Source organism: Homarus americanus, unplaced genomic scaffold (genome assembly GCF_018991925.1).
Source record: "Homarus americanus isolate GMGI-L3 unplaced genomic scaffold, GMGI_Hamer_2.0 scaffold32583, whole genome shotgun sequence".
Classification (NCBI taxonomy): Eukaryota; Metazoa; Arthropoda; class Malacostraca; order Decapoda; family Nephropidae; genus Homarus; species Homarus americanus.
In genome coordinates, this window is record NW_024713129.1 from 4,682,004 (window position 1) to 4,703,305 (window position 21,302).

General features: G+C 38.7%; 2 protein-coding genes across 5 annotated transcripts in view; one reads left to right on the forward strand and one right to left on the reverse strand.

Moving 5' to 3' along the window:
• The window catches only part of LOC121866321 (aarF domain-containing protein kinase 1-like), a 42,667-nt gene extending 37,642 nt beyond the window's left edge, over positions 1 to 5,025 (reverse strand). For 2 of the 4 annotated variants that reach the window (XR_006088961.1, XM_042365951.1), the window contains exons 1-3: positions 4,867 to 5,025; positions 1,703 to 1,829; positions 1,342 to 1,431 (exon numbers count right to left, since the gene is read on the reverse strand). Coding sequence is in view for 3 of the 4 variants with exons in the window: in XM_042365951.1 (XP_042221885.1) it covers positions 1,342 to 1,431; positions 1,703 to 1,828 (216 nt within the window). In the remaining variant the exon portion in view is untranslated. Of the gene's footprint in view, positions 1 to 1,341; positions 1,432 to 1,681; positions 1,830 to 4,866 lie in introns of those variants that run through there. The other 2 variants (XM_042365944.1, XM_042365958.1) reach the window with 2 other exon arrangements.
• A 2,716-nt stretch (positions 5,026 to 7,741) lies between these two features.
• Positions 7,742 to 21,302, forward strand: part of LOC121866369 (dual specificity mitogen-activated protein kinase kinase 1-like) — a 63,680-nt gene continuing 50,119 nt past the window's right edge. Inside the window, 4 exon segments of the mRNA XM_042365996.1 lie at positions 7,742 to 7,922; positions 19,856 to 20,000; positions 20,205 to 20,318; positions 21,064 to 21,176. Coding sequence (XP_042221930.1) covers positions 7,837 to 7,922; positions 19,856 to 20,000; positions 20,205 to 20,318; positions 21,064 to 21,176 — 458 coding nt within the window. The 5' untranslated portion in view covers positions 7,742 to 7,836.

A 21,302-nucleotide genomic window follows, 5' to 3' on the forward strand; every position in this document is an offset into this window, starting at 1 on the left:
TCTATGAGTGCAACAATGACAAGTTATGCTCAAAGTTCTGTGAATTTCTTTAAAAATTACATTGAATTTATATACTGTATACTGTAGTGTATTTTATGGGGCAAAGGGAGGCTGGGGAACGTAACTAGCGTATTTTATCTATTTCTTATGGGGAAAATTTATTCCGTTAACGTTGTGTTTTACAAGAACATAACCATGACGTTAAGCGAGGACTTCCTGTATACCACACAGTCAAGCATATCAACTTTCCCGGGACATCATGAGTTGGGTGTAGCATCTCAGAAGTCATCAGACCCATCCTGGCAGATACTTTCTTGAGATACTGTACATAAACCTATTCCAGAAAGTGGTCCTCAACAAAGACATTCCTCCCCTCCCTGTTCATCATTATTTTAATGATCGACAATCATCAGAATTTAAACTACTGAGCTATTTTACAAAGTACAGTACTGTATTGCATAGTATTTCAATGCTTATCATCAACAGCCAAAACAATACATTTGCAAATACAGTACAGTCAACCCTCACATTACGCGGTCCCGCATTCCGCGGTTCACCGTTAACGCGGTGCCCTGCCGGAACCTAACATGCTCACATTCCGCGGTGCGTGTACCCCATTACGCGGAGAGCGGCTGGCAAGCCGCGCCATTTTTGGATCCAAACCTCCCGCCATCCGCCATGTTGTGTAAGAGGCTTGAAAATGGTGCGCACAAGGTCGCCCAGTCATCAAAACATTACCAGTTCTTCACCCGCCACCCACTACAGCCGGCCCAAGTCAGTGATAGTGATAATTATAGTGAGGGTATGGACTTATATGGACTTTGAGGGGTTTGACAAAGAGGCCCTGCAAGCCTCTGTGGTGGATAGTGATACAATTGATACAAGTGATACAGGTGAGGGCCAATAATCTGCCCTCTGCCTCGGAACCAACCGCCCATCCCCGTGTGCCCAGCCATCTTTTCTACTAATGTAAGTGTTAAAAAACCTAATATTATTGATATTTCTCTTAATTATTAATTGTGTGTGCATGCCATCATAAAGTTAAAATAATATTTTTACTACAACATAGTTGTGTGTCGTCAAAAAGTGGAGTTTGGGGGTCGGCCTGGACTCTATTTCAATTAATCCCATATGTTATGTTATTCACTTTACGCGTTCCTCACTTTCCGCGGTACCCTCCGGGTTACATTAACCGCGTAAAGTGAGGGTTAACTGTACATTGTATTTTCCTTCCTCTCATTTTTACTGCCTCACACTTCATTACAGTGAAACTCCCTCCCAAGACATCTTCCCTTCGTGTAACCTGCAGTTCTTTATGTACATATAGGTCATGCTACTTACCTGCGATTTCATCTCTTTATAGTTGTCAGATTCCGGAGTGATGGAGCCAGAGTATAATGCTGATCGATACTCGGTGATGATTTTTGTTACCTGGGGCATAAATAATTTTTTGTTTTTTACATTTCTAGATACAATGATAACATTCAATAAACGATATTTTACTTACTTTATGTCAAGCACAGGGATATGCTGTAAAATTCATATAAAATAAATAGTGTTTCCTATTAATGTTAATTTCTAAAAGTTTACATCTACTATATTTTAGAAAATACCAAGGAAATAAGTTTTGTCTGATCAATTACTCTACAATATTACATTATCACTTAGAACCTAATTATACCTATAACACTATTTCACAAACCGCAACTGCCGCTCGACCAAATCTAAGAGCTCCAATTGCTGCTGTTTCTAGCTCATCAATGTTGTATGTTATTGATGCTCCTCCAACACCCAGCAGACCCAGTCGTAGCAGCATGCGATGTGCCATTCTGTTAAAATCATTAGAAAATTATGTTAATGATGTTTTTGTCATTTGTATAGCAAAAATAGAGGACTAGAGCATAAAACCCTAATTTATAGCTATGATTATGAATGGAGTGACCTGTACAACTCTGACAATAAAATAAACTTGGAAAAGGCGGTCATTGGTGGAGGCTCTGACATATCTAGCGGCAGGTTACACTTGCCTCCTTAATAACTGCACAGCCCACCTGCACTGTCTAGCTACTTTACATTGCTTGTATATCTGCATGGTCTTTGTACTCATATATTGTACTGTATGCTTGCACTATCTTTAAACATGTTGAACCAATTGTAAACTTGTAAGCCAATTTTACAGAATAAATATCTACTGTATCTACTTCACACTACGACTACTGTATCATTAATTCAGAAATGTCTGCCGATATCCAGGTACGTATATACAGTTTCCTCCATTCTTATGTTTTTATGTTCTTAATCAGTTGTGCTTCCCTTAAATGCTTTTATTTTATTTAACTTTTATCCTCTTCGCCACTGATCGGCTTGTTCGCCGTTTGGTCGGTCGGTCACATCTCTGTTACGCACTGCTGGCAAGTATTGGGCATGCATTGGCTCTTGAATATATTGGAACCTGCTCCAGTGTTGGTCAAGTCTGGCCTTAGTGCCGTCACAACAATCTCTGGCAGATTGTTCCAAGAGTTCACAATTTTCACTCCAAAAAAGTTTGCCCTCACAGTTTTCTGGACTTGGAGCTTCTTCAACCTTGAACCGTGACCCCTTGTGGGGCAGACATCCACCAGCTCCACTGCTGGAGACAGCTGGCAACTCAAGGCCGTTTGTTTACTATAGTACGTAGTATAATATAATACGAAACAACAAAGCCCAACCATTAAATTAAGCAACGGGGAACTTAGTAACCAATCACAGATTAGTTAAAAACTTTGGGGCACGCCATGTCCGAAAGTACAATACCTTAGTTAGAAGTGGAAGGACCAGGGATACGTAAGAATTGGATAGAATGATCGTCTTTCTCATAAAACTCGGCATAAACTTAAAATAATCGTAGGAGCACAAATGACAACCAACCCCCACCACAGCCATTAAGAGACTGGTCAATGAAATTACCTAGACAGCTCCCTTTGAAAAAAATCAAATGTGATTGGTCGAAAAAATTAGCGTCACGATACCTATACGTACAGTGGGGTATGCTATAACGAACGGATCCTACTACGAATATTCCTATAACGAACGGTTTTACCTATAAAATTGAGAATGCCATAACGAACGAAACTCCTACAACGAACATAATTTAATTTTTTTTTTTTTTCTAATTTATTGTTTTATTATTACAAATATTAATGATATTCTTTATTTCAGGGGTTTAGATGCATATTTATGCACTTTTTTACAATTTTTACAATTAAATATTATATTTTTCAGTGTTAAGTGGTTGTATTTGGGGGCCTGGAACGGATTAATCCTATAACAAACGAATGCTATAACGAACAAGGTTCTAGAACCAATTAGATTCGTTATAGTATACCCCACTGTACATCATTGGTCATGACTGGATGACATCAGTCAATATTGTGCTTGCATGATGCACAGATAACATCTAACATAAGAACATAAGAAAATAAGGAGTCTGCAATAGGCCGGTTGGCCTGTGCATGGCAGCTCCTGTCGAGAGCTACTACCACTCTCTATCATTCATGAATCTATCTAGCCTCCTTTTAAAACTTTCCAGAGTTCCAGCACTTACTACAAAGTTGCTAAGCTTGTTCCACTCGTCTACCACCCTATTTGTGAACCAGTTCCTTCCTATCTCCCTCCTAAACCTAAACTTATCCAACTTAAATCCGTTGCTACAAGTCCTGTCCTGCTTGGATATTATAAGAACTTAATCTATATCCCCTTTATTGATTCCTTTCACCCACTTAAATACTTCTATCATATCTCCCCGCACTCTTCGTCTTTCTAGGGAATGCAAGTTTAATTCTTTTAACCTATCTTAATATGGAAGGTTTCTAAGTCCCGGAATCATTTTTGTCATTCTTCGCTGCACCGACTCCAGTGAATTGATATCCATTCTATAATAAGGGCACCAGAACTGAACCGCATAATCGAGGTGCGGCCTGACTAGCGCAGGCTAGTCAGGTAAATAAAACATGGCGACACTTGTGACTGCAAATTTAATAATATCGAAAATTAATATATCGGTTATCCTTAATTTCCAGCCAAAATAGCTTTGAAGAAAAAGATCTTATAGTTGTCTAAACATTACGAAATACATAATTATAACAGCAAGGGAAAGACCGGTGAATAAAGAAAATTTCCTTTTTTTTTTAGCAATCACGGTGTATTACCAAACAACATTATTTGTTCAAAGTGTATTAATCAGTGTACACTGAGTGAAGAGCAACACATTGGCGGTGTCAACAGTTTTCTTCAGCCGAACATTAAGAAATTGAAGAGGTGCAACCCTGGTTTGGTTAGGTTAGGTTAGGTTGGCATTTTATTTGTGATTTACTAAAAAAACTAACTTCTTCCCTTAAGAATGTTGGGGGGGGGGGGGGTTGTTATCTAAAACAAAACAAAACAAAAGTAATTTCCGGCGGAAATGAATAACAAATTCGTTCCAAACTCATCAACTACCATAGGAAAAACAATTTTAATATCCAAAGAAACAACGGTGCTTTACTATAAATTTAACATTTATTTTAGAAATAACCACTTTTTAACAAACTTGCACAAACTACGCCAGTGGGTCAATCATCAATAATTACCTATATACAAGCAATCACCATAAGCTGTCTTGTAAATGAGCTTATAATCACTGGTAAAGTATTAAGTGTGAAGATGTCGCACATATACTTAAGTGACAGTAACTATACACCTGTGACCAGAGCCTCGCTAACATACCTCAACTTCCGGATTTCGTCATAAGTTAGAATTACACAAGACTCAAATTTATGGAAATATTGAGACGAATGGACAATATAACTTAAAAACCAATTCAAGGCATATAGTACACCTTGCACTTACTTTATAAATATATTATCTCCCCTATGAAGGTACCGTGTATGCCCTTTTCAAGCCGGTTAAGTAATGCCCATAGGTGTAGGGTGTGAGGGGGTCACTGGTCGACCCAGCCAACCCCAGGACTAGTGTGGGTACCATCTGTTGTTAGTGTTCACAGCCTTACCTGGTCAGTAGACGAGGCAGTACGGCATTACAGTATAGGCTGGGAATAACAGGTTTTCTTTTGTTTTTAATTAAGTATTTAATATAATTAATTCTGTTATTTTTTTATTAATTTTAAGAAAAATCTGACATATGTATACGTATATATTTTAGGCGCGATATTTAAATGTTGTTAAAGATCCCACGACACATAAAAAGACTGATCTGCTTGTTAGCCGCTTACTGTAGGTGGTCGGTCAAGCCTGTTACACACTGTTGGTAAGTACTGGGTACAATAAATCTCCTTTTTAACCTTGACTGGGTATGTACACTGGCTCCAGAATGTGGATAAAAGTACCTGTATCTGCGCCAGTGATGGTGAAGTCCTGAATGAGCTCACATTCGATGCCGTCACAACACTCTGTTTGAGTGTTTCAAGAGTTTACAACTCTGACTACGAAAAAAATTAGTTTACCGATGCTTTTTGATTGAATTCACTGTTTATCATTGTACACAAACCTTACTGTTTCCGTTTCCTCAACCCTGCATCCCTCCTGCTACCAAATCTGTCATAATCTGAATTTTCCTCAAAGTGGAATAAAAATATATTTAATTTATGCTTAGACTCTTAAAATAGAAAAAAATATTAATTCAATGAAATCATTATACAAAGTAATTTCATATTTGTTGTTCCTCCATGTGTGAGACTTTTTTTTATCCTCTTCGCCACTGATCGGCCCGTTAGCCGCTTGGGCGATCGGTCACGTCTCTGTCACGCACTGTTGGCAAATACTGGGCATGCACCGGCTCCCGAATGTACCTAAACCCGCTCCAGTGTTGGTCAAGTCTTGTCTTGAAAGAGCTCACACTCGGTGCCGTCACAACACTCTCTGGTAGATTGTTCCAAGAGTTTACAACCCTCACTCCGAAAAAGTTTGCCCTCACGGTTTTCTGGACTTGCGGCTTCTTCAATCTTGAGCTGTGACCCCTTGTGGGGTGAGCGTCCGCCAGCTCCAAGTAAGGACACTCAACTGAGTAGTGCCCCCTGAGATGCTTATACACCTCAACTAGGTCCCCCCTTGCCCGTCTGTAGTATAAGCTAGGCAAGTTCAGGCGCTCCAATCTCTCAGGGTAGCTGAGGTGCCGAAGTGCAGGTACCAGTCTGGTGGCCCTCCTTTGAACATTTTCAACCAACTGACAGTCCCTAGCATATCTCGGGGACCAGACGGGGTGACAGTACTCCATATGGGGAAGCACTTCATTCCTGAAGATCGTTACGAGGGACGGACCGTCTATATATCTGAACGACCTTCTTATAAGACCCAATAATTTATTTGCCTGATTTACCTTCTTCTCGCAATGGCCCGAGAACTTCAGCTCATTGTCAACATACACACCTAGGTCCTTCTCACACACAGTCTCAACTAGTGCAGTTTCTTCATCCCGTTGGGACATATGATACGCCTCCTTACTATTAATCACTACACACTACGGTCATGTAGAAAGTCTTCTATCCACGCTAGGACATTTCGCCGAATTCCGTACCCTTCCAGTTTCATTTTCAGCCTTTCGAGGGGTACACTGTCAAAAGCCTTGGCAAAATCTAGGTAAATATTGTCGATATTACCACCCCGCTCCAGAATATGGGTCCAAATATCCAATACCATTGCCATATTTGTATACATTCACTTCCTCATGCTTCCCAGAAATCTCATTATATCTCTTATTTTACTGTCTGCTGTCTCAGGCTTCACCCCACACCAGTGATATATATATATATATATATATATATATATATATATATATATATATATATATATATATATATACACACACACACACGACTTCTGAAATATTTTAAGCAGGCAACCCGCGATCTCTTGTTCTATTAACCGGAATTCTCATTCATTCGCTTTCCTGGCTAACCTTGTTTCATTCATAAAAATATTACATTTCCTGATTAGAACTCATTTGAATTCATCTACCGTATGCACTCCTTGTATATTATCACCACAATGCATAAAATAAGTCATGGATATCAAAAGACACATAGCAAAAATATGGCACATAAAGCAAGGAACCGGAAATGTCAACTCGTATAAAATTAGCTGGTCACATATGGCTCAGAGGAGGGTGAATGAATCAACATTATTAGCCTGTGCTCCCCACCAGCCGAGCCCTGTGCTGGTGGCAGACACAGCAGATTATGTTTTGTAACAGGAAATAACTATGACATAATAAACCCAAGCATCACAAAGTTATCATATGTTGAATTAATTTTATTCAGAAAGATTATCTGATAAACAAGACTTAATATACCTGTAGTTTAAAGTCTTTAAAAGACAAATATTGTTAATTTTAGCAAAATCCTCAACAAAGAGACCCATAACAATGATCATGAAATGGTCAAAATTGGTAAATGGGAATATTAGTGACCAGAGACATTCACCATAAATGAATGGGATAGCAGGACACTTATTAACGATCTTGTGTTATTACATTAAACACATTCTTTTGAATTAAATATATATTACTTGAGCGTTGAATCACATTACCAATCTTTAATTTATAATCTTTAAATAAATACGTCACTCAGACTCGAATTCTTTTGTTTGAGACACACCTTTAGTTAGAAAACTGTAGCGCCAGTCCTCCAAGAGGCGTTTTCATTGGCTCTCTTTCCGCTAAGGGACCAATGAGAACTGAGCATTACCCGTAAATCTAGATAAAGTGCATCGACCCTTACTTCCCGAATGCACCTCACTCGGGTTGAGGCGAGTCTGTTAGTGTGTTGGTCATAATCAATAACTGACGTCTGGGCCTCTGTGGAACATGTTGTCAAAGAATAAGTTCAACCTGAAGCTGCCACCGGGGGCCATCGAGCAGACCAACGACCATGATAACCACACCGGCACCGAGTGAGTCCAAAAAGAGACGAAAACGTCGACACCCTTCCTCCCATCCTCTCCACCAACACCCTTTAACAATTGCTCAATAACCTGTTGGATATTGGGCATGTTTGTTTGTGTAGTGAGTGTTATGGTGAGTGTGTTGATGGTGTATGAGTGTGTGGTGGTGAGTATACCTCTACCATCTTCTATATGTACGCTATAGTTTTGGTTTAGTGGAAAATTATAAATACGTGTCAGCTTAAAGATTGTTCTGGTACCTGTGTGTTATACTGGACGGGGGTGACCCAGAGTGTGACCCAGAGTGCTTGTGTGTTATCTTGAGTGCTTGTATATAATGTTTTATTGAGTACATGATATAATGTGTTATCTTGAGTGCTTGTATATATAATGTTATGTTGAGTGCATGTATATATGATGTCACATTGATTGCGTGTATGTAATGTCTTATATTGAGTGTACCAGGTATGTACGTATATATTTTTGGGTGCAGGACAACTCGTACTCTTTCCAGTGGAACATATCAAGTTGTACCTATTTACCTGGTCAACTCTTACCCAAATATATAAAGTACAGTTGCCTCCATGAATTCGTTTATGGTACACAGGTAGTGAGTTAAAATGTTTATTCATCAGTACAAAGGGGTCCAGCCTAAAATGGCATTAAAATCATGCTGGATCTTAAAAACTGTGCTGTTGTGATATGTTTTTCTTCATATTGATCCCACCACTTGTGAAGTTGGCACTGTCTAGCAGCTAGCCTCTTCTATAGTCTTCTGAACATCAAAGTCTTCAATTGCTGGCCCACTGGTCCCCAGGTAGGGTCGTCCTCTACACTGATGGCTCTGTTGACCCCGCTACAGGTCGGGCCGGGGCTGGTGTCTACATCTTCCGTCCTGTTGCCCCTGAGCCTATCAAACTTTCTCTCAGAGTTTCTGACGGGGCATCCTCCACTCAGGCTGAACTAATAGCCCTCCTTGCTGCCCTTATCGCTGAGAAAGAAGCAGATGGTTTCTGCCCCTTGTTTGTCTGCTGCGATTCCAGGTCTGCTCTCGATGGGATCGCATTTGGATCAGGGGAAAATAAGGACCTCATCCTCCGAATACGAGGGTTAACATCCACACTTCAGGATGCAGGCCGTCCTCTGACATTCCTGTGGATACCCAGTCATGTAGGTATCTTGGGGAATGAGGCAGCAGATGGCTTTGCCAAGACTGGCTGCAACAAGGCCACACCTGACTACGTTGTTCCTCGAACACTTTTACAGCTTAGGACCCAAATTTGCCGCAAACAGAGAGAAGCTCATGAAGCAGCCATCGCCCTGGACTCCCCGCCCACCTGGTACGATGTCCTCCGTAAACTTCCTGTCCTTTCGTATGTGTATGGGAAAGGGCCGCGGAAAAGGGACGTGATTGCTGCCTGTATCATCATTGGGTATGACTTTGCTTGGGAGATTGGTATCCCCGCATCCCCTGAGCAACGCTCTTGTGCATTATGCAGAAGACCCGACAGCCGCACCCTTATCCACTACCTCCTAAGATGTCCCCACACACAACGCTTCCGTGACGCCTGCTGGACCACCACTCCACGACCCCCTGACGGAGACACGATGATCCTCCCCATACTGGCCAGGTGTTATGTAAATAACATAGATTTTGTGTTAAAGGAATATCCTTCCTTCCTTCCTGAGGCTTTAGCAAGCCCCTTTATAATATTTATTTATACTGTATATACTGTACTTGTGACACTTGCCAGATGCTTCTGGTGTTATTGTACAGGGGTACCTAGTGACAGCACTAGGATCCCGCTTCCTCTATCAAGGGATAAACAATTGAAATTGAATTCAATTGCTGTCAACTTTGTAACCAATGGCTCGGTTACTTCAACGTCTGTGGTAACAGCTCAATCAGGGCAAATCCATTTGAATACTTCGCCGTTCCTTAAGCGTCTTATTAATTGTCGATATTCTTCCCTTTGCATTCCAATGCCGCAAGTCCTATGTTGCCATCTGCTACACATATCACAGAACAAGGTCCTGACTAAGTGAAACCACATTCTGACCAAGGATAAGGCGCAGAAGTCATCATCGTCAGCACTTGGTAAAAAATGAACGAGAGCTGGAAATTAACAATATTGTAACCTAACCACTCATTGTCTCTGATCTGACAATTAAGCATGTAACACCTGATTGTCAGCTTGTTTGATATAAGCCCATGTTTGTGATAATTGTATGGAGCACTTACAAATTGCTGTATAATAGCAATAATAATAATACTAACAGTAATAATAAGGTTGAAAATCGACTACAGTATCAACGAAGTGGGTACGACTTGTCCCGAGTTCGAGTTGTCATAAATCCTATACTGTATTTTGTTATTTTAGTTGCTTGTAGATAACTGGTAAGTGTTAAGTGCTTATATGTGAGCGTTACATCCATGGTTAGTACAGTATACAGTATGTAAGAGCTGGTTGATAAAAAAGGCTATTTTGAATGTTTGTAGATACGAAAGCTTGAGTATTTGTAGATAATGTTATGTTGAGTACTTGTGGATAATGTTATGTTGAGTACTTGTAGATAATGTTATGTTGAGTACTTGTAGATAATGTTATGTTGAGTGCTTGTGGATAATGTTATGTTGAGTGCTTGTGGATAATGTTATGTTGAGTGCTTGTGGATAATGTTATGTTGAGTGCTTGTGGATAATGTTATGTTGAGTGCTTGTGGATAATGTTATGTTGAGTATTTGTAGATAATGTTATGTTGAGTGCTTGTGGATAATGTTATGTTGAGTGCTTGTGGATAATGTTATGTTGAGTGCTTGTGGATAATGTTATGTTGAGTGCTTGTGGATAATGTTATGTTGAGTGCTTGTAGATAATGTTATGTTGAGTGCTTGTAGATAATGTTAAGTTGAGTGCTTGAAGATATTATGTTGAGTGCTTGTAGATAATATGCTGAGGGCTAATTGATAAATTCGGTTATATGTGCTTGTTGATAACAGATGCTTGTGCTGTCCTGCTTTTGTAAGTAGCAAGTTCATGTTGATGTAAGCACTTATAAGAATCACGTGTGTTTGTTGTCTGCCCATGTAAGTAATAGCGGTAGGTGGTGATGTAAGTGCTTGTAGGAAGTGTGTGTGTGTGCGTGTTGATGGCTTGTACCAGGTATAGTTTGTATGTTTGTGTTGAGGTACAGGACCAGGCCATCTAGTATATTCTGTATGAATGTTGAGGTGATAGAGCACATCTCTCTAAGATTTGTTTCAATAAGTAGTTTTGTTTTCGATTTCCTTAATAACTTTCCGTAATTTGCATATTTGAATAATTGCAAGTAGTACAGGTACCATAAATATTTTGTGTTGTTACACTTTTAGTTCAGAAGGTTCACTGGTTTTAAAGGGAGATGGGAATAAACAACCTTGGATCCAGTGCTTTGCAAGGGTATACAATCTTCTATTGTATATTTAAAATAACATCAGCATAATTTTTTATTCTTAATACATTATAAAGACTTGTTGAATTATACTGTATAATCATTATAATGATCGAGTTTTTATGGTAATCACAATAGTGTACAGTATTTGTGATGTGCAGTTTATTGATTAAAAAATGTACAGTAGTTGTGATTGTTGGCGAGTGTTTCATGGTTATGGCTGACCTACCATACTCTTTCTTTTCTTATTTCACTCATTGTGTTTCTTATTTTCAGATAAGTAACACAACAGCAGCTCTAATTAGTAGCAACACAGTAAACTTTCAGTGGAGAACAATTCATTAAGAGTCCAGCCTTTCATTTAGACCAAAACATTGAGAATCAAGGTTGTGATAGAGTTGTTGGTCAGGCCATGATTTTGGTTAATAATGAAAGGTTATGAAATAGTTGGCAGTCTTGAAGAAATAAGTGAGAATGACTGTACAAAAATAGGGGAGAGTAGGATGACTCAGGTCAGAAATATTTTCCACGGGTGCAAAACATTAAGTTTTTAAATAGCTTGGAGAAGCATGTCAAAATTAATGTGAAGATTACTTTTGTGGGATATAGATGTGTGAGATAATCATTAGTGAATATTAAAGACCCTTAAAAATTCTCTGGAGTTTAAATTAATTTTTCAACCAAGATATTTTAATATAAATTTTATAATGTATAAAACCTGTTTACGTAATCATATCCAGGTTTGAGGTATTTTACCCCTGTAGCAGTTTTGGCTTTGGGGTTTGGTCACTGTGCCATGTGTTTGTCTGAAGGAGTTCAGTGCAGTACAGTATATATGTCTCAGCTGTTGGTTCTTGCAATTTTAAATGTTTAAATATGAAACTTGGTGTCGTTTTTAACCCTCAAAGCCACACATGTGCTTTTATGGTGAGTGGGAATGCTTATTTTAATAGGTAGAATTACACCATCAGTGCCGACAGTTTATATGCTTCAAACAGCCTTCTCATGGAGTCACGTTGAGATTCATAATCCTAATCCAGAGGTTGGTTTCAAAGCCTTGGGCAATGACTCAACCCTTCTCAGTTTCTTGCTGCTAGCTGAACCTCCTGAGGATAAGTGTTGTTATTACATTTTAACTGTTTCTTTGATTCTTATTGCAATTTGTGCCTGTTATTGTCTACCCTTTATTTGTCTTCACATTCATTGCTCATCATTAGGGGAAACACTATTGCTGCATCCCACATATTTGTCATTCAGACTAGAGTACAGTACAGTACTACAGTATCCATGGTGTGTAGGCACACCTGACTTACATTAGTTATATGCACTATACAGTACAGTATTCCCTCCAAGCACTTTATATGAAACAAAACTTAGTACAGTACAATATATCTCATGATTTACTATTTTGATAGAAACCCATCAGAGATTAAGATATTTCTATACTACATATTTGTAACCAGAGTGTTTTGTTTGGAATAGAAATGTACATCTGTTGTGTACATCTGCTTTGAGTTTATGTAAGTTACAAACACTAATATTTCCTACAAGCTCATATAATTGAAAAATTATAATCTTTCATAAGTAACTATTTTCACTACAAACCCAACAGGTACAGTATTAAGGGGAGTATCTGGCTGAAGCACGAAATTCGTCGATAATTTATCATTCAATATAAATTTCCTGTCGGCAATTAAGGACACGAGAGACATTTTTGCAATATCCCTGAATTGGTTCTGCCTAATACCTGATTTTTTTCCTTATATTCTTATAAATTTTCAAATCCTACTTCTCCATAACTTCTTGCTAGATTACAGTACATTGAAATTCATGTGTAGTATAGGTAAGTTACTCTTCTTGAACATAACATAGATATTTCTGATTATCACTTGTTTTGGGTGCATGAATTTTTTTTCCTAACTTACCATTTTTTCCTAAGAATATTTATAAAGATAAATCAGGATATAGTAAACGAAGCCAAATACAGTATAAAGAAAATTTATATGTTCGGCCATGCACAATATGTTATTCTACTACAGTACTTAGTTTTTGTTTTATTAGAATCGGCCCATAAATGGCTGAGCTTTGTGGATTTGAAGGTAAGGAAAACTAGTTTTGAGATTTGGGCTGATAACGGTGGTGCAAGAGCAACTCACGATCGTACCTCTTTCTCACATGTTTGATGGGTAACTGACTCTTGTCCTATTGCTGGCTAGCTGAGAAAGGTGCCAGATACTGATTTTTACCAAGTGATTGGTATTACTTTACACCAAAGTATTATAAATACTTTTCTACAGCTTTTGTTACGTAAACAGAAGGGCCCTCCAAATGAAGGGGGGGTGGTAGAATAATCGTACATAGCTACATAAATATTACGAATTACGCAATCAAAATACGTCGGGAGAAAGCCATAAGCAACAGCTTTCCTTAGAAATTAGTTTTAATATCGTAATTTTCTGGTTTTCATCGTATTTTCAGCCGGACGCTCCCTTTAAGATATTTAAATATAATGTACTTTAAGTCTATAAACAGTACAGTACTGTACTACAACATTTTGGTAACTGGAGTTACAGTAAAACCTCGATTAACCGACCCTCGATTAACCGATTTTCGGATTGACCGTCAATCCCGGACCCCTAAAAAAATATACAGTATATATACATACATTATATATATATATATATATATATATATATATATATATATATATATATATATATATATATATATATATATATATATATATATATATATATATATATATATATATATATACAGTACTCCCTCTTTATCAACGGATTTTTATTTTTTTTATTTTGGCTTTATTTGAACTCTGCGGGCCTTGTTTGTACTTTCGCCGCTAGGCGGCACTAGTGGCGTGACTAGCGTCTACCCGCGGCCCGCCTTCCCTGAACACAGACATCAGCCAAGCCGCGTGGGCAACAGTCTTTGATTTTCAACTTTTGCTGGTGGTTCATCACATCAACTTATATCACCATGCCTCCCAAACGACCTGCTGCTCCCTCTGGATCTACACCTAAGAGGGCAAGACGAGTGCTGACGCTGAATGAGAAGAATGAAGTGCTGAAACAACTCGACAGCGGTATGAGCTACGCAGCTGTTGGCCGCCACTTTGGGCTCAACGAATCCAGTGTGCGTGGAATTAAACGACGTGCAAAGGATCTGAAGCACGCTTTAGCTTCAAGTGCACCAGTGACATCAAAAGTGACAAGCCATGTGCGTGATGATGCCCTCATTAAAATGGAAAAAGCACTGAACATTTGGATAGAGGACCTAAACCGCCGCCGCATACCACTTGACTCGAAATTTATTAGGCAGAAAGCTAAGGAACTTTATGATAAGTTTTCTAAAGGTGATGATCATGGTGTTGGTGATGGTGATGGTGATGATCAGGGTGATGGTGATAATCAGGGTGATGGTGACAATTTGAAAAAATTTGCAGCTAGCAAAGGATGGTTCGAGAAATTCAGACATCGTTATGGGCTGCATAATATAAAAGTGACTGGCGAAGCAGCATCAGCAGACACTGTGGCAGGGGAAGCATACCCTGCAGAGTTTGCTAACCACATAGAACAAAAGGGTTATAGGCCGGAACAAGTTTTTAATGCTGATGAGTCAGGCCTATGGTGGAAGAAGATGCCACGCCGAACCTACATCTCTAAAGAGGAAAAAAGTGCCCCTGGATTTAAAGTTGCGAAGGACCGAGTGACAGTGATGCTATGTGGGAATGCGGCAGGGCATATGATTAAGCCCATGTTGTTATACACTGCCGCACGACCTCGGGCTCTCAAAAATAAAAACATGAACTTGCTACCAGTTTTCTACAGGAACAACAAGAAAGCGTGGATGACATCTGATTTGTGCGTGGATTGGCTGAAAAACTGCTTTGCTAGAGAGGTGAAAGATTATCTGGATGAACTTGGCATGGAGTTCAAAGTGGTATTATATCTAGATAATTGCCCTGGCCACTCTGAAGAACTCAAGACTGCCCACCCCAACATTGAGGTGGTTTTCCTGCCAAAAAACACCACCTCCATCATCCAGCCAATGGACCAGGGAGTCATTGTCGTGTTTAAGGCTAAATATGCAGAGAAGACTTTCAGCATGATTCGTGAGTGCCTTGATAAGGATGCTGATGTGACACCCAGAGAAATGTGGAAGAAATTTGATATTGCACAGTGCATAAACTTCATCGCTGAAAGCCACAATGAACTGTCGCAGAACTGTGTCCGATCATGTTGGAAAAAATTGTGGCCTGAAATTGTCCCAACATTCACAGGGTTCCCAACAGCCGAGCCTCAGTTACGCAACATAATAACTATGGCAAATGAAGTTGGAGGTGAAGGGTTCTCTGACTTAACAGCGGCAGAGGTGCAAGAAGAGTTATTGGGAAATGTTGGGGATCCATTTACAAGTGATGAACTAGAACAATTAGTGGAGCTGCAGGATGAAACAGAAGATGAAGTGAGTGATGATGAAAATAAGAACTTAACTTTAGATAATCTTGGTGAAGTAATAAGAATGAGTAAGGCCCTCTCTGCTCGTCTCTATGACATTGATCCCTCCCTTGATAGGTCCCTTAAAGCAAAGAGAGCTATTGAAAATGTTATGTTGCCATATATAGAACTGCAGAGGGAAATGAGAAGCAAGAAAGCACAGACCACCATCACCAACTTCTTCAGTCGCCGAGTGCCTGCCATCGCCGAACCTGCCGGCATCCTGCAACAGGAGGCAGAAGCTGCCGACACCTCACAACAACAAGACGTAGAAGCTGCCGGCACCTCACAACAACAAGACGCAGTACCTGCCCACACCCCTCAAGAAGATGCAGACCTTGACTCATCATACGCATCTGACTGGTCAGGCTTTTAATAAGCCTCAATCATCACACTTGTATATACTGTACACTGTATTGTTTACTGTAAGGACCGATGTTCACTTCAATAAATGAAATCGTAAGTTTGCTAGTATTTTTGTCCACTTATTATATTATTATTTATACACTATTATTTAAGGTTATGTGTAAAGGAAACGCATTAATGCTTAAAGGTACATTTATTCAACATATGCTAATAATAGTTAGAAAAATTACGTAACCATCACGGTATCGACGGTTTCTTTATCGACGGCCGTCTACAGAACGTAACCCCCGTCGATAAAGAGGGAGTACTGTATATTATTTATTTATTTATTTATTTTTTTTACGGGGATAAGCCCACCCGGGCACAGGTCACTGACCCACATCGGGGCCTGGGGGGGGGGGCTATAATGTAATAATATTAATAATGATAATAATAATAATAATAATAGTAATAAAGAACCATAAAGAAATGCAAAAATGAAAAAAAAAATCAAGAGTGAGAAACAATGTACCTGTATGTATGTTGTGTTGTCAATAGTAAGAAAAATAATTGAAACCCTGCAATTGTGTGTAAATGAGGCAGAAAGTCAGATCAGCAACCTGGGACTTAGTCACAATTTTCATGATGCCATATGTTCTTTGACTTTTCCAATTTTTATTCATGGTTTCTGTGCTGGTTCATATTTATTCACTAAAGTGGTTTATGTTTTAAAGCAAATTTTATTGAAATATGAATGGCAAATGAACAAAAATGAATAGAGGGAATTAAATGAGGTAGGTTAGGGATAGGTAGTTTGAAAATGTTTTATTTCCGTAGACTTTATTTACTATTAACCGACCTTTTTGATTATCCGTCGGTCCCTTCCCCCATATGTGGTCGGTTAATCGAGGTTTTACTGTAGCTTGTTTTAGTCATACTGTACTGTAGTGCAAAGGTGCACCAGCCTTACATTAGGAAACACGCAGTAATAATCCCTGTATTCATACCAAAGGACATAAGCCCACCTTATTACATTACTGTACAGTATTTTTTATGACAGAAAATTCACTCTTTTTTTCATTCACTGTATGGGTGATGATGGCAGCAAATAGAAACATAACCCCCCTCTTATTCCATTAAACCATTTCGGTATTCATCCCTATTTTTTAGGACATAATGTACTGTACTACTGGCAACTTGGAAGAATAATGGGGACCAATTGAATTCCATGGTTTTTGGTTTGTCTCATAGTACTGTATAAAGTTAAGTTTGTAAACTTAGGTAAGCTTTATTTAGCTACATTTGCCAACTTGGCATTTTGAATCATACCATTGCCTCTCATTATGCAAGACTTAAATGAAATTTTTTGTGTGCATATAATCCAAGTGAGCTCCTGATGATAACCAAGTAAAGTGAGGTTGGCTTGCTACCCATAGTGGTGAGGGGGCTAGTGATACTGCACCTAAGAACACTCATAGTTCAACTCTGCTCCACTAAGGGTGTTGGGATAGTACAATGCACTACTGCCCCGCCCAAGTACTATAATAGTGAAGTCTCAACCTTTTGCAGAGGTTCTGAAGACTTTCATGTAAAAGTTTTGTTTTGTAATTGTTATGAATACAGTACACTACTGTACTTCTCATTTTGGTGAATAAAATACAGAATGGAATATCATAATGAGGAGCTTTTTCGCTGATTACTGGAATTGATAGAAAGAGCGCTCCTTGGGCAAGGACAAGCTCTCCCAAGGGGCACCTTTTAGTGGTACAGTATCTTGAAGGTCACTAGTTTTGCTCATCAATCATAAAGTGAATATATGCTTTATTCTCATATTTTTGGGGGTCACAGGATGAAAAGTAGCTGATAAACTGACCAATCGATTACTAATTTTTTTTTTTGCTATGTTATTGATTTAATTCATTCATTGTGGACTTGACACATTGAATGGTCTGCCCCTGGCAGTTGACAGCAGATGTGCCATACATTTAGGACATGCCACATGTCGAGTGATCTGGCTTTGGGCAGTTGACTGTGGATGTGTCATATAAAGGGACCCATAATGTGTCAGAAGTGCCACCCTGAGAATACACTTGAAATTGAGACTAGCCACAAATTTGCATGTCCTGCCTTTGCATCTGCACTTGGGTACCATGGATCCAATATGCTTGGGACCAAGAGGCATTCAGAAAGATAATTTTGGGAATTTTTTGTATCTACCATACTCCAGAAACAAATACTGTATGTAAAAAAAAAAAAAAAAAAAAAATATGCTAATGTAGTACTGTGTGGCACCTTATTTGTAAATAAAATTATCTCCTCATTCTCCTAGACTCTCAGTGTCGCATGCTGCTAACTATATTTATGAGGCAGCTTCACTGTCCACCAAAAAATTGAAGGTCTCAAACTAACAAAAACTTTTATACAAAACTACAGAAAAACAGCATACAGTATCTGGTTTTAGGAGCACCATCAAGGAGCAGCCACAGTGACAAGAACCTACCATAAGCCATACCCTGTACAGTACTACAGTATATTTACCCTAAAATTTGTGTTTTATCAGCACATTTCTAGCAAATTTTTTATTATTTATTACTGGTAATGGGGAAACAGTGTGAGTGAGTGGTGTCTTATGGTTGAGCATCTGCTTTAGTTACCTGTTCTCACAGTGCAGTGTGGCTGTAGCTTCAGAGGCAGGAAACGTGAAAATGTACATTTATGATGTCAGCGGTTTACTGTAAATCACAATACAGTACAGTACTTTACTGTATGAAGACTATTGCTGTTTAAGTGTACTGTAGTTAAATAGCTACTGTGAAATAAAATTTTTGTATTTTTCTCTTAAATATTTACCAAGTGCTGTAATTATATGTACACCCCCAGTAGTTGTTCCGTGAGTTGCTCTCTCTAGAAACAAATCTACAGTATCACACACTGCCAGCCAGTCCACAAAGTACCCAGCTAGCTTAATTTTACTCTTATTTGTTACATTTCAACTTTTAAGTTATAAAAATGCTGGTTTTTTTCACCATATTGGTTGTGGAGCTCACTTGCTGATTATGTACTGTACCATCATTGTTGTATTGGTTTTGAGACATGTTAAGGACAGTACACCTGGTTAGAATCCACAATGCTTTCTGAGTGGCAAAAGAGTAATGTGGGTGTGCTTCCCACATTACTCTTTGAGTCTTTGATCACTCGGAAAGCATTGTGGATTCTAACCAGGTGTACTGCATGGGTGATATTGGATGGCGCCCAGAAAACGCACAAGGATTTGTAGTGTCTTCCTTCACTGTAGATGATGCCTTGCCATTGGCTGTCTGACACAGGTTAGGTCAACTGATGAAGGATTTTGATTTTTAAAATGCAGTACAGTACACATATAGTACAGTACAATACTATGACAAATTTGTTTACAAAAAAAATTATTTTCAGATTCCTGATAATCATCTTTACTAGTGTTTTTCTCAGTGTGTTTTAATGGAGAGGGGGAGTATTTGCATATACAGTACAGTATTCAACCTTCTTATGCAACAAATTACTACCTGAATTATGCTGAGATACAGGTATTGGCCTACTGGACTATACTTGTTTGTAAAGTAAATTTTTATAGGGCTTGTATCAAATCACATTATTCTGTTCATTCTTCAGAACCCCTCAGAGAAAAGCCAGCACAGGGGCAACTGGCAGTTTAGGTACCATGTCACTTGAGTCACTGCTCAAGTGCATTCAGGAGCTCGACATGGATGATACCCAACGCAGACGCATGGAGATATTCCTCGTCCAGAAACAAAAGGTCAGGAAAACCCTGATGGATGATTAGCTTTGTACAATAAGTCAGTGGTAAATTAGAGCAAACAGACCTGTTTACGACTCACAAAAACATACTCAGTACAGTATATAGGTTGTTGTGCTTAAGTTGCTTAATAAGAAATGAGGCATAGTTTGGATAGTTGATGCAACATAGTGATCATTCTATTTTTTGCATTTTGTTTTTCAGATTGGAGAATTAAATGCTGATGACTTTGAAAAACTTGGTGAGTTGGGAGCAGGTAATGGAGGAGTGGTGAACAAGGAGCGACACAAACCATCAGGACTAATCATGGCACGCAAGGTGAGTTCGGAAGCATCAAAACATTTAGCATGATGAATGCTACAGCATTTCAGTAATTTGTAGAACTTCATCTGTGGATAAGGTTCTCACTTAAATTTTCTTCTAATATGCTTTTCATTGGAGGTTAATTGAAATTTTTTAGGGATTGAAGATCTTATTTTGTTTTCATTTATTTTTTGTATTTACCATAGAATCTTATCCTTTAAATAATTTAACATTTTCTCCAGTTGAATTTGCTGGTTGTCAACAGCTAATGGTTATTACGGCCTTAGCAGTTGTCGTTTTGTTCTTGGACCTAGGATGACCTGTGGCTTGTCTTGGGTGTTACTCATCACAGGCTCATGCCAGTTGCATATGTCTTTCTTTTCCTTTCATTGATTTATCATAATAATTGAACATTGAAAGAGGGAGTTAAGTAGAAGTATGAGTTTGTAGGTCTTTAAAAAAAAGCCTTGTAACAAACTAGCTGAGGTTTAACTAAAAATATTCCCCTTTTGTTAATTATCAATTTGAGACGTGGGAGTTTTTTTAAGTTATGTAAATCCGAAGGTTGAAGGTCACATGGGTCTAACAGGCACTAATCTAACCTAACTAGGGTATGGGGCCAATTAGGAATAGGTTTCATTTGTAGTGGTTTGGTTAGGTTGGAGTTTAGTTGACTTGTCACCAATTAGAACAAAAATTCTTGCACAAAGGAACTAGATCCCAAAGTTGTCTTAAATCTCTAGTTATTTTATTCTTCCAGCTTATACATTTAGAGGTGAAGCCAGCAGTGAGAAACCAAATAATTCGTGAATTGAAGGTTCTTCATGAGTGCAACTCGCCTTTCATTGTTGGATTCTATGGAGCATTTTACAGGTTAGTTCCTTTGTTTTTTATGGATTTTTTTAAGCCATCAGTGATGTTCGCATGCTCTTCACATACTCAGTCTTGGGCACAACTGATGTGTCCAAAAAGTTTTGCTAAGCTAATGGTCTTGGATTC